Raw genomic sequence first — 15,195 nt, 5'->3', positions numbered from 1 at the left:
GGTGGAGAAAGGAGACAGAAGAGGGGGAGAGAATGAGGAACGGGAATGGGCGGTGAGAGATGTCACATCAGCAAAGCCAACTTGCCATAAACATCCTGAGTAGCATTCTTGAGGCTATATTTTTCTTATCAGAGGTGATGTTAAGAATAAAAGACTATATTCTATCCCAAGATAAAGACATGAAGTTATGGGAGGCATCTTTCACCCTAAATATGCTGCTGTCTCTCCAGTTGCCATTTTAGGACATCTCAGACTCAGCTTGTCATTCTCATGCTCTACACTGTATGACTTGGCTCAGCTTTCATCAGTCCGAGCTGTACTTTGGCACACTTGGCCAGCATCCGTCAGCAACTTAGCTGTGCAGCAGACTGAAAAGGTTAGCAGAGAAAGCTGTAGTATTATGGTAACACAACACAAAAATGTTGATGCTAAGTAGAAGCATAAGCTAACGTGTAAGCATCAAGCTCAAAATATAGGTGATGTTAATTAAGTAGAGCAAAGCTGATAACTACTTAACTGTGTAAGGGATGCGCCACAATTTGAGACCTCAACACTGACATATTACTAGCATAATATCACCTTATATAGCTGATATGGCAAATGTGTTAACAAGCAGTTATCTATTTACCCCAGTCGCATGGCACACTCTCATTTGATCCATTGTTGATAAAAAAATACTGGTAAGTGCAGCTTTATCTTTATCTAGCAATTTGATTAACAAAAAAAATGCACAGGAAACACTTTCTCCGGAACTACTGAAGTGAACTACAAAGTCTGAAAATTGGAGCTGGTTAAGAAAATGACATGCTCAACTTTCAACTTTCAAACCATGTGGGCATGAGGAAAGGGGAATGCAAAACTTAGCAGAAGATGACAAAGGATATGAGGATGATGGATGTTAAGCTGAGCTGCAAATTAGACTGATGAAAGCTGAGATAGCCTTACATGTCACTGTATTCACATGATGTTTGCCAGCAAGTTTAAACGCTTTCTCCAACCATGTAACACTCGGATCGATCTAAAGAATACGCTGGAAACTGTATGATCTGTGTTTGCATATGGATATATCCCAATGGTAAACAACTTTAAAACATGTATTCTTTTAAAGTTGTGACTCAAGTGAAATGCTGTGTTTACTTGTTGAAGCGTCAGACTTTTGCTCACACTCGTGGGAGAATCGATCTATTTCAACATACAGTAGCTCAGAAGATGGATGATATTTTAGTGGACTGTTGCGTACTCAGGCACTTTGGCAGCGGACACGATGCAGAACTTGAACCCCATTTCCTCTCATGCTGTGATCAAAGGAACGCATTTGCTTGTTGACAAGCTAATTAGCACAAAGTATGAGTGTCACTCCAGGATCCCGCTAGTAGCTGCATGTAGCCTTAAAGAGATTGGATGGTCTTGGCCAGGTTCACTTCCTCTTTGATGGGTTGTGTTTGAGTCTTGCCAAAGCAGGTAATGATACTACACTGGCAGTCATGCAGTACACTGCTGTGAGTTTTCCCTCAAATCTCTACCTTGCCAAACATAAAAATTAAGGAAATTTTAGGTCATTAGATAAGTAAAACACTCATTTGATGTATAGAGACTTACACTTAAGTTGGATGGCACACAAGTACAAGGTGTCAGACAAGGACAAACCTGGGTGATTTGATTATTGTAAATGTTATCTGTATACAGAAAGTAAAGAAACACATATATAACTTGTCGTTAAGGCAATGACTACACAAAAATACACCACTCAGACATTCAGTATGACAAACAACGATGTACATGTGCAATATCAACTCCACTCTAGCTGACCCACTGAAATATCCCAGCTAAAATAAGCAATGTGTGACCTTTCTTGTGTTGAGTGATATTTAACAAACTTCAGAAGGAAGGGGAATCACTGGCCTTATCTATGAGTGTCTTGTTGTGGCCGGGGTTTACTGAAACCAGCTGCCCCTGAGCTTTAATTCTGTTTTTGTAGCAGCAAACACTTGGCAGAGCACTTTCATCTGGGAGAAGAGGTCAGAAGTGAGCTCACAGTGTCAGAGTGTGTGGTGTGCGGTTTGTTAATAAGAGCGGGTATGGTAGTTATTCAATGTGCCTTACAATGTGGCATTCCAAGATAATTGGACTGAGCTGCTGATCAGCAAAAAGTTAGACTCAGAAGGAGAGTCTTGTAAGTCTCAGAGCTGTTAAACACATGCAACGTAAGGGAAGGAGAGGGGCATGGTGGGGTGACGATTCAATGCAATGATTCATGTGGCCTATCTAAGGTTTAAATGGGGTGGGGGTGACAAACTGAGATAGTGATTAAGGGGTTTTTATTAGGAAGGAGGGATTGAGACAAAGTGTGTGTCTCAGTTGCCTTCGTGGCCAAACGAGACAGACGAGAGAGAACATTCCTGGTTGTTTTCCAGAGATAAAACTGCAGGACAGAGGAGTGGAAAGACTTAAAATGCTGCACTTTAGAGGGATGAGCTCACTCATTTTCCACTTGTAGGCCTCTGGCACACATTCAATATACTCTAACAAGCAGACACAGACACAGACAGGGCTCATGATATGCACATTTACAAGCTTTTCACAACAGTAAACTTAGACAGGGTAAGCAGAAGTCTGTACTTATCAAATGAGATTATGCTGTTTGAGATAGAGACTGGCATCCTATGAGTTTGTGGACTCAGACTTTTGGACCCCACTGGACATATTAGTGAGGCTGGGTTAGACCATCGGATGAAAGGGCAAAAGACACTTTAAAAGAACTGGTATACAGTATTTTTAAGCACTGTGCAATATTGGGATGGGACTGAATATTACTTTCTTAATGACTGAGTTAACGATGTTTTAAAGTTATTGCACCCTTGTTACGGTTTTTGCAAGCAGGTCTGATGTAGCTCCCGCTACACATTTTTTTGTGGAGAGTAGAGACCTCATGGGACAGGTTCATTCATGAAGCAGCACCCCTGAAGCAGTTACAAATTTAACTGTTTTACTCAAGTTAATTTCTCACCAGTGATGTTCAAGAACCACCTCTTATAACCTCCAAACTAGCCCAAACCTGAAGTTTACCCATTTGCACCCATTTATTTTTTTTATTAAAAATGGATCAAATGACAAGACTTCATGTAATATGATATGAGTTGCTCATGGTAACAAATTCAAAATTACTTTGATTCTCCTAACCAGGCACTGGCATGTACGGTACATGTGTTTCTGCTGCGTGCTGCTTATTACTACAATAATTCACTGGCACTAGAAAACATACAACTTAGCTCAGATACAGACAGATACACAGAGTGTAACTGAGTCAAAACAAATCATTACGTAAATCCATTACTTCAGACTGTGTGGTGCACAAAAAAAACCATATCAGCAACACTTTACTAAAGGCAGGGCATTTCAGCAATTTAACTATGGGGACTAGTCTCTCTGGCTGATACATTGCAGAACTGCAGTGCAATCATCTAGCTCGACTCTTCAACACTAGTTTTACTTAAACCTGCTTTCCTGCTGTAATGTCAGCAAATTACTGGTAAGTAGAGATTTGGATGAGTCGGAGGAATAGTGATAGTGTGTATGGGAGGGTGTGTGATTGTGTGTGTGTGTGTGGTGCTTGCTGTGACAAAGTGTTATAGCTGCACTTGAGAAAGCACTTTCTTCCAACCACTGGGGGAGAGGACTCAGGGGAGCTGCAAGCTGACTCAGTCTCATCTGAAAAGCTCTGACTAGGGTCTCCCAAGAGGGACCCCCTTCCTTGACAAAGCTCCCTTCAGAGCTCCACGAGCTGTGGAGGATTGCTCGGCCCCCCGAGTGATATCACAGAGCCAGCCCCTGAGAACACACTGACAATGTGATGAGGGAGTATGACAGTTTGGAACAAAATAAATAAATAATACTAGACAATAAAAGAGATTTTTCTTCACCTCTCTGCCTCTTGGGTTCTTGGTTATCTGTTTCTGTTGCTGTCACACACACACACGCACACACACACACACACCTGGAAATGAACAGAAATACATGCACATTCTCTCCCACACACCAACAGACAGAAAAAACTAGTATTTCAACATGCACCCAATCTCATATATGCACACACAGACATTCTAAAATTCATGTTTCTACTATACAAATGCAAACAAGCTTGTATAATTGATGGCTCACAAAGTGGAACACAACCGCACATGGTAAACACATACGCCTCTTTGCCACAGCCTAACCACACAGCCACCAACGGCTACCAACATCAAATGCACATAAGCTGTAATTACGCTCCATTTTCATTGTAACCTTGGGCTCAATCACACATACAGGGTACACACACACGCAGACACAGACGGACACAGTTCCATCAAATGCATATGGGCTTCAAAGCATGACGAGTTGGTCTGGCATAAAAGTCTGGTTTGAAAATCTAAAAAAAAACTCAGTTATAATGACTTGTAACTTGCAGAAGTATTGCTTTAGCTGCAGAGGACACCGCTTTTATGACTTCATTGTCTTTTTAGCATTTAAATGAAGGTATAAGGACTGTTCAGAGAGGCAGCTGGTTGACAGCATATTTTTGTGGCTTTAGCCGTATAGTTGGATTTTTAGTTACAGTTTTTGTGGTTGGAAGCAGTAATGTTTGATAAATAAAGGAACTCCACAGAGGCTACTGATGGAATGCAATTATTTTCTTTAGTACATTTATTTTGGAAAATCTTAAAATCTTATTTTTGTTAACCAGGAGTCTGACAATTGGGAAAATGAGCTTATTTGCTTGTTATCAAGAGTTAGATGAGAGTACTGATAACACTTCCATACTTGTCCATTAAATATTAGGCTACAGCTTAGCTTAGCATGAAGACTGGAAGCTAGCTTTCCCCACCTATTTCCAGTCTTCATGCTAAGAAAAGCTACCAGTCTCCTGGCTGTAAAACAGAAAAGTTTCATCAATCTTCTCATCTTACTCTCTTTCCCAAAATGTCAAACCATTCCTTTTGTTTAAGCAAGACATCTTGTTCATTCTGAATTTAACATATTTACCATGTAAAATCACTAAAGGAGTTTGCATCAAAGCCACAGCAGGAAAAGGAGTCACTCACCTTGCTCTGACGTCAATGTGTCACATGATCCGAAGCTGAGGGCCAGCAACGTCAGACAGGAGCTGAGAAGCCACATGGTTTCACTCCTCCGTAAACAGCTCACCTCACCTCAGCCACCAGCTGATGGATGAACAAGCAGAAAAATAGAAAGTGAAAAAAGTAAAATCCTACCTGCGCTCTGTCAGCATGCCACTAACTCTGCCGACAGCTGCACATTATGCTTAACTCCTAAATGATAAAGATGTTGATGTATATTTATGAGTCAGTCACAGTTGATGTGTTAATTATATGGTATGATGCGGGCTTTGTTAGTGGCATATGAATTAACCAGAATGTCCCTCATTAAGAAGTGTAACTCTATAAAGTCTGATCATAGTCATTATCCTGTCCATCTGGTTGGCCTTTGACTGGGCAGCTGCAACACACACATAAGCATGTGCAGAGTGCACTTAAATGTTAAATGAACACACACGCACACACACACGTGACCTTATCTAGGAAACAAAGCCATTCTTGAAGTAAAAAAGGAAGTAGACATTCTACTGCAAACAAATACCTACTGCATATGCAAGACAACAAAGCAGCACGCACACATGAAAGTAAAGTGATTTTCATGCAGGCTGGTTGGTCCAGAGTCAAACAGACAGAGGGGCCAAAACACACAAACACATCTGGACACAATTCCACTGGAGACATGGTTGTGTTGCACCAGATGCTTCCACGTGGCCCAACAACAAGCTCACACACATTCATGCACAGATTAAAAAGCGTGCCACGTCTAAATAATCATTAGATTCATTCTCCACAGTCCCTCTGCCTTACTACAACCCCTTATTCATAAACGCACACAAGAATGCACACACATAAACACACCGCCCACTCCGACTCGCATAAACACATCCCAGCTGACCTGGACTTGCCCTCAGCATGTGTGAGGACCCCATAACTCTGCAGTGTTTACAGGTACAGCAGGGCCCTCAAGGCAGGCAGGCGAGCAGACTGTGTCTCTGTACACACACCTGTCCCGTCTGCCAGGAGAAATGACCCCCACACTCCCCTGGGGGTGCACACTGTGGTGCTCCTGCCCAGCCGCAGATATGGTGTGAATACCATCTAAGCCTGACCTGACTCCCCTGCAACATGCTGCTGACAGAAAATGTGATGGAGGACAGTGCTTCAAATTATGTTCCGAAATAACAAGGACAGCTTGACGTGACCTACATTGTGAATTATGCATTCAATTTTTGGGGGCCTGCTGACTTAAGGTGTAGTTTGCTTTTCTTGTGTTCTTGCATTTCAAAAACGCCAGGCTACAATTTCATGAAAAGAGCAAGATCTTTACAAAAGATCCTCTACAATACGACACAATTTATGTGTGCACAGTTGTTGACAACATGGACACACTTCTTAGGTAAAAGTAGCTGCGAGCTAAACAGCGAGAGTAGTTTTTGAAAAAAGCTTTCCCCTGCAGTTCGATCGAAGGAAGGTTAATCAAAGCCCTAAACAGCTGTATTTGAGCACTCCAAAGCCGCAGCCATTATTATAGGCTTCATGCCACATGATCACAATAATAAGAAAGTTCACACAGTACATAATACATAATGCATCACAGTCCAGAGAACACAGGGTGAAGGAAAAGTTACAGCTCATTGCTATTATTATCTGGCCGTAATCCAAAACAATTTAATAGGCTTCCTAATATGTGTTGCTACGGATGTCTCTCTTTCTCCTTCTCTCTCTCTCTCTGCACTCCATCCGCAGCTTCACGGCCACCCAGCTGACGATAGCAGATCAAGGCCAGGCAGTGTGGGGTTAGGACACTGAGCTTGGCCAATGATCTGGCCACAAGCCCGGTGAGTAGGCTTATGGGGTCACTGAGAACGAAGCCAATACAGGAAGGAAAACAATGAATGATTTGAAAGTCTTCCAACAGAAAAAGCCTGAAGACATGCACTGGCGGACAGAAGTGGTGACCAGCGTTGACAATCACAATACAGCCTTCATTCTTGTTTCAGCTTGGAATTTCTTTTTTTAAACAACATCTCACTTTAAGATCGAGAACTGTTCAGTAGTTCTAGGAGTCATTTTTGGTTCTAGGTCCAGACCTTTGGCCTATTTTCTATTTCCAGCACAGCTATCCATTCCAGTACTTTTTTATGGCTTGAATACATGGACAAAAGTGGCACTGATATTGTCCTATATAACAATGGAGGCAATTTCTGCTCAGTGCTTAGCAGTTTTTGTTGTCACACATTTCATCATCATTGCCATCACTTACAGAACAACAGCCCCAACGCAAGCCTGTATAGAGGAACGCACTCTGACAGAGTTAAATGAAACATGTCCTCTCCGTGGTTTGACAAGTGACGTACTTATTAACCACCCAGACGTGAATGATTAAATAACAGTGAACCAGTAGCCCACGGTTTACACTACCTTGTATCTGTTTAAATGGGAGAACCTGGCATAAATGTGTCAGCCATGTGATATTTGAGGGTTCACTGCTTCCCCAGCTGTGTCTCCCACAATACTGCAGCAAGAAGACTGACAGACAGCTCATCCACGGGATATCTGCTTCCAGTCTACCCTGGGCTATCTCACGCATACAAACACACAAAGTAAAGAGTGGTTTTGGTGCTGGGCTGTGAAAACAACTTCCTGATCGGTCTGTCTGGATCGTTTCTCACTTGGAGTGGATGCACAGGGAAGTGCAGTAAAGTTGACTGGAATGCAGCTATAGCACAGAAGGTTTGGATAAGTGGACAGTCACATATACGTCCACTCATTCATATACAAATTAATTCATATATGTGTGCTAAAGAGGGCACAGATGCAGAGATGTCAGAGAGAGGCTGTCAGAAAGACAGACAGGTTGAAAGATATTTATGCACATAGGCACGCACAAAGTGACACCATGCACTTTTGGAGTAAGCAGAAGTAAACACAGTAAAAGGCAATAATAATGACAATTTCCATTCCTAGAGGTATACGCTAACATCAGAATGCTAACATGCTAACTTTGACAATGCTAACATACTGATGTTAACTAGGTGTGGCACTACACCATTGGCACTATTGGACAAATTGTTATTTTGACCTGATGATGGCGCTAGATGAATTGTTAGGGGTTCACCAAAGTTTAAAAGTACAATTATTCCTGAGGGAAAGATGAATGTCTGGTCCAAACAGCTGTTAAGACATTTCACCAAAAAATTCAAATGAGAAACTTCATAAGGACTCATTCTCTGAGGACCATGAATGTCTTAACAAAATTTCATGGCAATCCATCCAATCCATAGTTATTGAGATATTTCAGTCTGGACCAACTTAGTGGACCAACTGATAGACCGACTGACAGACAATAGATCGGATGCTGACATCAGTCAATATGCTGCCATGTTTTCCTGGAGTGTTTTTTGCCAGATGGTGCAGGAAGTATCAGAGCATTTTTGCTGAATGTGTTTTGACTGTCACAAACATCTATTTACTATAAATCTAACTTGTCATCGGGAACACAACAACATGTACACCTACACTCTTGTCTTCTGAAACTTTGGATGTGCTTCAGGCCAAACCTGAGAGTGCATAACAGGCCTGTTACAGTGGGGGACTAGGAGTGAATGAAAGTAACTAAAGATGCCTCGAGGCTTTGATAAGAAACTCCACATATCCACTGGCCAGGAGCAAGAGGAACTTAGGCAATTTCCAAATCTGAATAACACTCAAGAGAAACTCAGGCAAGTCTTTACTAGTCTTACATTCTGGGCAATGTTCAAGGCCTTGTGAATGAGAAACAGGCCAACACAGTTGCCTTGAAGTTCTAATGTCGTGGACACTTTTGGTCCGCTTACATAAAGTAATGATGTAAAGTGAGTTTCCACTCATGATGATGTGATGACGTGAACTAGTTGGCCCGGGGCCCAAGCTATGCATGGTTGAGTCAGCCTTCAGCAGGCAGATGACCTGCTGCTTTTCTTCAGCTCGACTTTACATTTCTGATAGCCCCATGCTCACTTCGCTGCTGACCTGAAAAAGCAAAGAGTCAAGTGGAGGATACAATTTTGCTGCAGGCCCATATCACAGGCTAGAATTGGAGGCAGTATGTGAAATAGATACTGTATGGCCCGTAGCAACACAATGCATGTGCAGCCTACAGCAGGTTAAGTGAGCAACACTTAATGTGTAGTTAAATTCAAGGACACCAATTTGTAACGTTTACAGGGCTATATTCCCCAGGGTCTGAAGAAGCAGTAGAACCTGTTACTGCAGTGAGAGAGGAATGTGTCCCTGGAGATACTGCAGCTCACAATATTTTCCACATTTTTTTAATGTTGAGGGTCCTTACATTATATCTTTGTTGAAATGACCCTCTGTTGATTACATCAGGTGAGCTGATCAGAGATGCCAATCTATCCTCTAAAGAGGCAGCTCCGTGGTGAATTAAGCACATGCTTAAGCTTGAGATGTGCCAAGTTTTGCAGGGCACACTGACTCACAAAAAACTTTCAAGAAGCCCCTCGGGGGGTTTTTTGAGGGGGGTGCAGAGACAGGATGCAAAAGCCAGCAAACATGAGATGGCTGAGTAATGAGGAAAGCAGATGTTGTCTTGTGGCATTCAAGCTTCCTCCTCAGCACTTTTTCTTTAGAAGAAAGAAGTTTTTGGATGCTATTTTATGGAAGTGCTATGCTCTGTCATTACATTGCCTGAATGATATGATAGATATGTATGTAGCATGTGAGAGAAACAAAACAGTCCTGCCAGGAGGCTTTTCCATGCCACAGGGGTTGAATGCAAGCCACAAAGATTTACAGTGACAACTCAGCCTCATTATAAGGCCTGGCTTGGATATTAAGGGAAAATCAGCATCACTTTTGCCAGCAGCTTCACCAAGGAGTCGTTTTTTTTTTTTTTTTTTTGCAAAATCCAGTAAAGAAATACAACAATGCCAACATATGCCAAGGCTACTCAGTAGGTGTAACTTTAATGATCTCCACTGAGATAAAGTGAGTTTATCATACTTAAATTTTACTGTGTTTTATTTCACAATGTTCTGTAGTATAACTATGATAATCCCAGGGGGACTGCGTGTCTATTATGCTCAATAATGAATTTACAGCAAGTTCGTGGTATTAATTTGGTCATCTGCTGTATAATGCGCCTGAGACATTTCCATGTGAAGCACTGTATTAAGCAGTCTCAGCCAGTTGCAATACAAAGTTTCACTACACTGTCACTTTAAAAACTGCGGTCTTAAAACTTCCTAAACTTCTTTCCCCCCATTTTCATCCCTCTCAAGCATCACTAACACGTCCATAAAAGCCCATAAAAGCCATACCTTCAACTTCTGATAAATCCACAAATTTGTGACCACATTAATCCATAAATAAATGCATGTATGTATCCAAGGACCAGATTGGAAATCTTGCGGGGGCGATGCAAATGTAATCAAATGTAAATCCAGTGCGCTTTTTCTCTCCTTTTTTTCCTCTTTTTTTCTTGGGGCTTCTTCCACGGAGAAAGGAAAGAAGAAAAGTTACTGCAAGATTGTCCGTGTTCAACTTTTCTCCTCCCCTTTCTCTCTCCCGCTGCTGCACAATCTAAATCCCAAATCTCTCTCTCTCTCTCACTCCGTTTGCTTTCCCTGTGTCTGTCTCTCGTTTTCTCATTACTTTTTCTGTCTCTATTTCTACCCCCTGTTTAACTCTCTTCCTGTCTCTTTTCACCCCCCTCCTCCTTTTTTTCCCTTCTTTCTCCCTCTGTTTCCCCTCCCCCCTCCCTTTCTGGGAGATCCCTCAGTGAAACGTGGTGTAGTGACATCACCTTGTCCACAGTGCTGGAAAATGAGCCTGGGGCATCTCTCTAATCTCTCTGCCTACCTCTCTTAGGCCTTTAACCTCTACCACCCACTATCACCCTATCCTCCCCTTCCTCCCTCCATCCCCTCTCTCCCCCTTACCTCTCACTGTTTGATTCATGGCTTACTGGAGGGTAAGGAAGACTTGTCTCCATTCTGTCTGACGGCGGGCACTGTATTGAGACAAGAAATACGAATTACGGTGGCCCAGCTAGTGCATTATTGAGAAGAATTTACTCCATTAAAATTAATGAACTTACTTATCATACTTACCTTTGATTGACGGCCAGGTCTGCAGCTTCCATATTGTTTTATCACTGGGTTTTATTGCATCCAATCCATAAAGTGGCCTCGGTTGCAGCCTCTGACCATTTAGAAACACTCGTCTTAATAGCCACATAAATTCCACCTTTATTGTCAGTAAGTAAATAGTTCAGGAGGCAAATAAATATCACTTTGTTTTGATTTATGTGTGCCTCCACCACTGCTGTGACTGGATAGGTACTGAGGAGCACTCACATCTTCAAGATATTTATTTCTGTCCTCTGTTGAGAGGTCAGCTCCTCTACCAAGCCATTATCTTTCACTCTCACATTAGCTTTAACCTTTAGCCTATAAAAAGAAAAAGTGTAAACAGCATAATAAGAGAGCAGGTGTGACAACTTGGTGAATTCCAGCAAAGCCTCATTGACTTGAGTATGAAAGGAACAAGAACAGATTTATGCTCCATCAATGACTTTTGCAGCTGTCGAGTCTTGCTGCAACCTTTGAACTACACATTCACCCCAACGTGACCTTTCTGAACTAACAGCACTGGTGGCAACAGGGTCATTCAGCCACTGCCTCTGGGACATCTAGACAGCTGTATGTCTGCGTGTGTGTGTGGGGGGGGGGCAAAAAACATGGAAGCAAAGTAATAATTTGAATTTAATGCGCAGCTGAGCATACTTGGAAATTTACCAACTACTGAAAACTTAATGTTGAGATTTTAATACTGCTGAATCAATAACATGGAATTAATAGTTTGACTTAAAAACCACCCATCTTAATCTATGTGTTTTGAATTTTTCTATTAGACCATTGCAGGTGCAGATCCTTTTATTTCTACGCTTCCACATTCAGATAAAATTCAAGCGTCTGGAGATCCCAATCTATCAAAAGAACATCTCTTTCACTGGATCATATTACTGACAGAACACAACCCTAAAGGACAGGTCTGATTGATTGCTTAGCCTTGGCAATCACAGTGTTGAAGTTTGAATTTTTCATCTTGAATTTTTGGAGTCACCAGTCAATTTCACCAGTCCAAACTGAGAACCCTAATATCTCAACAATGTTGGATGGATTGCAATGAAATTTGTACGGACATTTGTGGTTCCCAGAGGATGTATGCTAATTACTTTGGTGATGCCCTGGCTTTTCCTCTAGTGCCACCAGATTTCTCAAATTTTTCTACTCTGCTAGATGGATTGGTAAAAAAAGTAGTACACATTTTCATGATGAGATGATCCACTGACTTTTTGTCTAGCGTCGCCAGGAGGTTCACATTTGTGGCATGGGATGGATCCAGCAACTGTCTAGACAATTACTGGGTCCCATTATTGCTAAGACAATGGTTGGATGGACTGCCATGAAATTTGCCTCAGACACTCATATCGTCCTCTAGATGTACTGTAATAACTAAGGTGATGAAAAGTTTCAGAAGTACTTGTCTGGTGTTTGGACAGTTTCGAAAACCCCCTCCTCCCACCTTTACAACACTGGAGAGGTGGTCGAACAACACATGGTTTCCTCAGCTGTACTTTGTGTTTCGTGCTAATTAAGCATGCTAAGATGCTCATGGACATGGTAAATATTATATCTGGTTAACATCAGTATGTTGTCATTTTGAACATGTTAGCATGCTGATGGCAGGTTAAGGCACTGCTGTGGCTAACTACAGCCTCACAGAGCTGCTAGCACAGCTGTAGAATCTCTGAATGTTGGCCATGTGAATTTATGAACTCCAAGACAAACGCATAATTATCAGGGTTTTTTTTGAAACTCAAAATGAGCTACCTGAAAATGATGAGATGGGAGTCCTGCCAAATAAATTGAAACCTAGGATTTTCAAAGTAAAATATTTAAATGCTAAAAATTCTGCTGTACATGAATTTCACAATTAGGTATTATTATGAGATTCAAAATTTTACAGGCTTTCACTGCCTCTGTATATTGAAGGTTCAATCATGTAAAATGAAAGAATAAGATGCATCGTATCAAAAAATAAATAAATAAATAAAAAACCCATTTGAATGCTACTTGAATGCTTACTATGCAGACATGGTAAGAGACACGTCACAGAATATGCCTTCTTCACACATAAACTCTGTCTCAGGTATGCTTCTTCTTTGCTGCTTTCTGCACTCTTTCATCATAATCGACTTGTAGCTATCTGCCTGTTCCACTTTGTCATCATCAATAAATGTCATTGATTAAGAAGCAAAGATAAATCTCTCTGCCAGAGTTTTCTGCTTTATAGCAATCTGTTCAAAACTTGCCAGTGCAAAGGAAAATTGCATATAATAATTACTAGACCTTTCCTTCAAAGGTGCTCCAAGTGTTTGTGCGTGTGAGAGGGAGGAAGAGAAAAAGGATTGACAAGAAAGATGCAATTATTTTTGAGAGTCTCTCTATTATACATGAAAGGAGGCTGTTTCAGAGGCCTCCCGAGAGCGGCATACGGGTAACAGATTTGTCTCCCCTTCCAGTTCTACACAGCTCTTCTATGAGTACAAGGAAATCAGGCCACGCAGCAGCATGCGACTACAGTTTCAATGAGAATTGATGTAAATGCTCCAATTCACATGCATATGAGCCATTCATATCCACGCCTGGTGGGACTAAATTGTGATGACAACCCTGAGAGACACGATCATAAATGCTTCATCACAAAAAAGGGGAAACAAAAAACAATAAAACAAAATAAAAGATTGTTAAGGAACGACGCCTGAGATATCATCGGAAAATGCAGAGTCTTGGGGGAGGAAAGGGTTGCAACAAAATTGGCCACATCTCAAATCACTATCTGAGCTGTCTGTTAAACAAACTGACAGGGAACACAAGGCTTCTGAATGTGGCCTGGTTAGACCAGTCCAAGTTTTGCAGGCTTGGTGCATGTATGTGTAAATATTGTGCATATGTGTGTGCTTGAATGGGATGGTGTCATCCATTACAATCACACATATTGTGCGTGGTGGGTGGGTTTGGATGAGTTCCAGCTCTCGGCGGGGGAGCATCTCTGAAAAGGAGGATCAATGAGGTAGTCAACCGGCATCGTATGGTGGTCTGAAAACGTTCCATGATTTACGAGATGCGAGGCCTCGCTCTAACCAGCTTTATTCTTTTAGCAGTCAAAGTTTCGCCTCACCTTCTGTTCAACTATAACTCTGCTCTGCTGCACCTTTTTTTTTAACACACCTGCTCCATATTTGTTCAGAGGACACCACTTTAAAAAATTAAGTGGGTCTTCTCAATTTAAGCTCTCTTAAGTTCCTCTAATTAAAAATGAGAAGAAGGCATTTCAGTCTGATTACAGCTGAGGACCTACAGATTAGCTTTCTACTTCCAACAAACATAACAGTCTCAAGTTTTTGCTGAGACTGGAAAGATTCGCACCTGTTGCAAAACCCTCTAGGGTGCACACCAGGAGTGGTTGCACCCCTGGGTAAAGATGAGGCATCAAGGAAAGGGGGTCCATATGTGTGCACACATGTTCCCTCCCAGAACTGTATTCCCACTATCTGAGGCTCTCCATCTTCATCCTACCCTGCCCTCCTTCTCCATCCTCCCTCATTCATCTTCACTCAAGCCCACACCTCCTGCATCCTATTCTCCACCACCTCCGTCATCCATGGCTGTAGTCATATTAGAGGTGGACTTTTCTCTTTTTTCCCCTCCCTTATCCCCCTCTCCAAGAAGCCTCACCACTCTTTCTCTCCCTCAGTAACTATGTGAGGCACAGGGAGTGGATAGATGCTGGCAGTGTCTTTATTGGCTCAGTTATTTCCACTGCATGCTCCCATGCTCCCCTAAGAGGATGAGGGATGGGGGAGCACGGGAGCACCGAAAGAGGGGAATAGGCGGGATGGGTGGGTGGGCGTTGGTTAGGAAGAAAAGAGTACGAGAAAGCAAGAAAGAAAGAAGAATTCTTTGTCTTTTTTCTTCTATTTTTTTTTGGGTATTCACCTTGGAGCTGCAGTCAGTGAACCTTTATCCAT

The 15,195-nt window shown here is 41.9% G+C and overlaps 1 protein-coding gene across 3 annotated transcripts in view; it reads right to left on the bottom strand.

Moving 5' to 3' along the window:
• col16a1 (collagen, type XVI, alpha 1) overlaps positions 1-10,765 on the bottom strand; it is a 61,307-nt gene extending 50,542 nt beyond the window's left edge. For all 3 annotated transcript variants that reach the window (XM_041053127.1, XM_041053129.1, XM_041053128.1), the window contains exons 1-2: positions 10,418-10,765; positions 5,082-5,201 (exon numbers count right to left, since the gene is read on the bottom strand). In XM_041053127.1, the coding sequence (XP_040909061.1) occupies positions 5,082-5,157 (76 nt within the window). In that variant the 5' untranslated portion in view covers positions 5,158-5,201; positions 10,418-10,765. The remainder of the gene's footprint in view (positions 1-5,081; positions 5,202-10,417) is intronic.
• Between the last annotated feature and the right edge of the window lie 4,430 nt (positions 10,766-15,195).

This window comes from Toxotes jaculatrix, chromosome 13, assembly GCF_017976425.1.
Source record: "Toxotes jaculatrix isolate fToxJac2 chromosome 13, fToxJac2.pri, whole genome shotgun sequence".
Classification (NCBI taxonomy): Eukaryota; Metazoa; Chordata; class Actinopteri; family Toxotidae; genus Toxotes; species Toxotes jaculatrix.
Note: the sequence above shows the minus strand (reverse complement) of the source record. Positions and strands in the feature narration are given on the sequence as shown.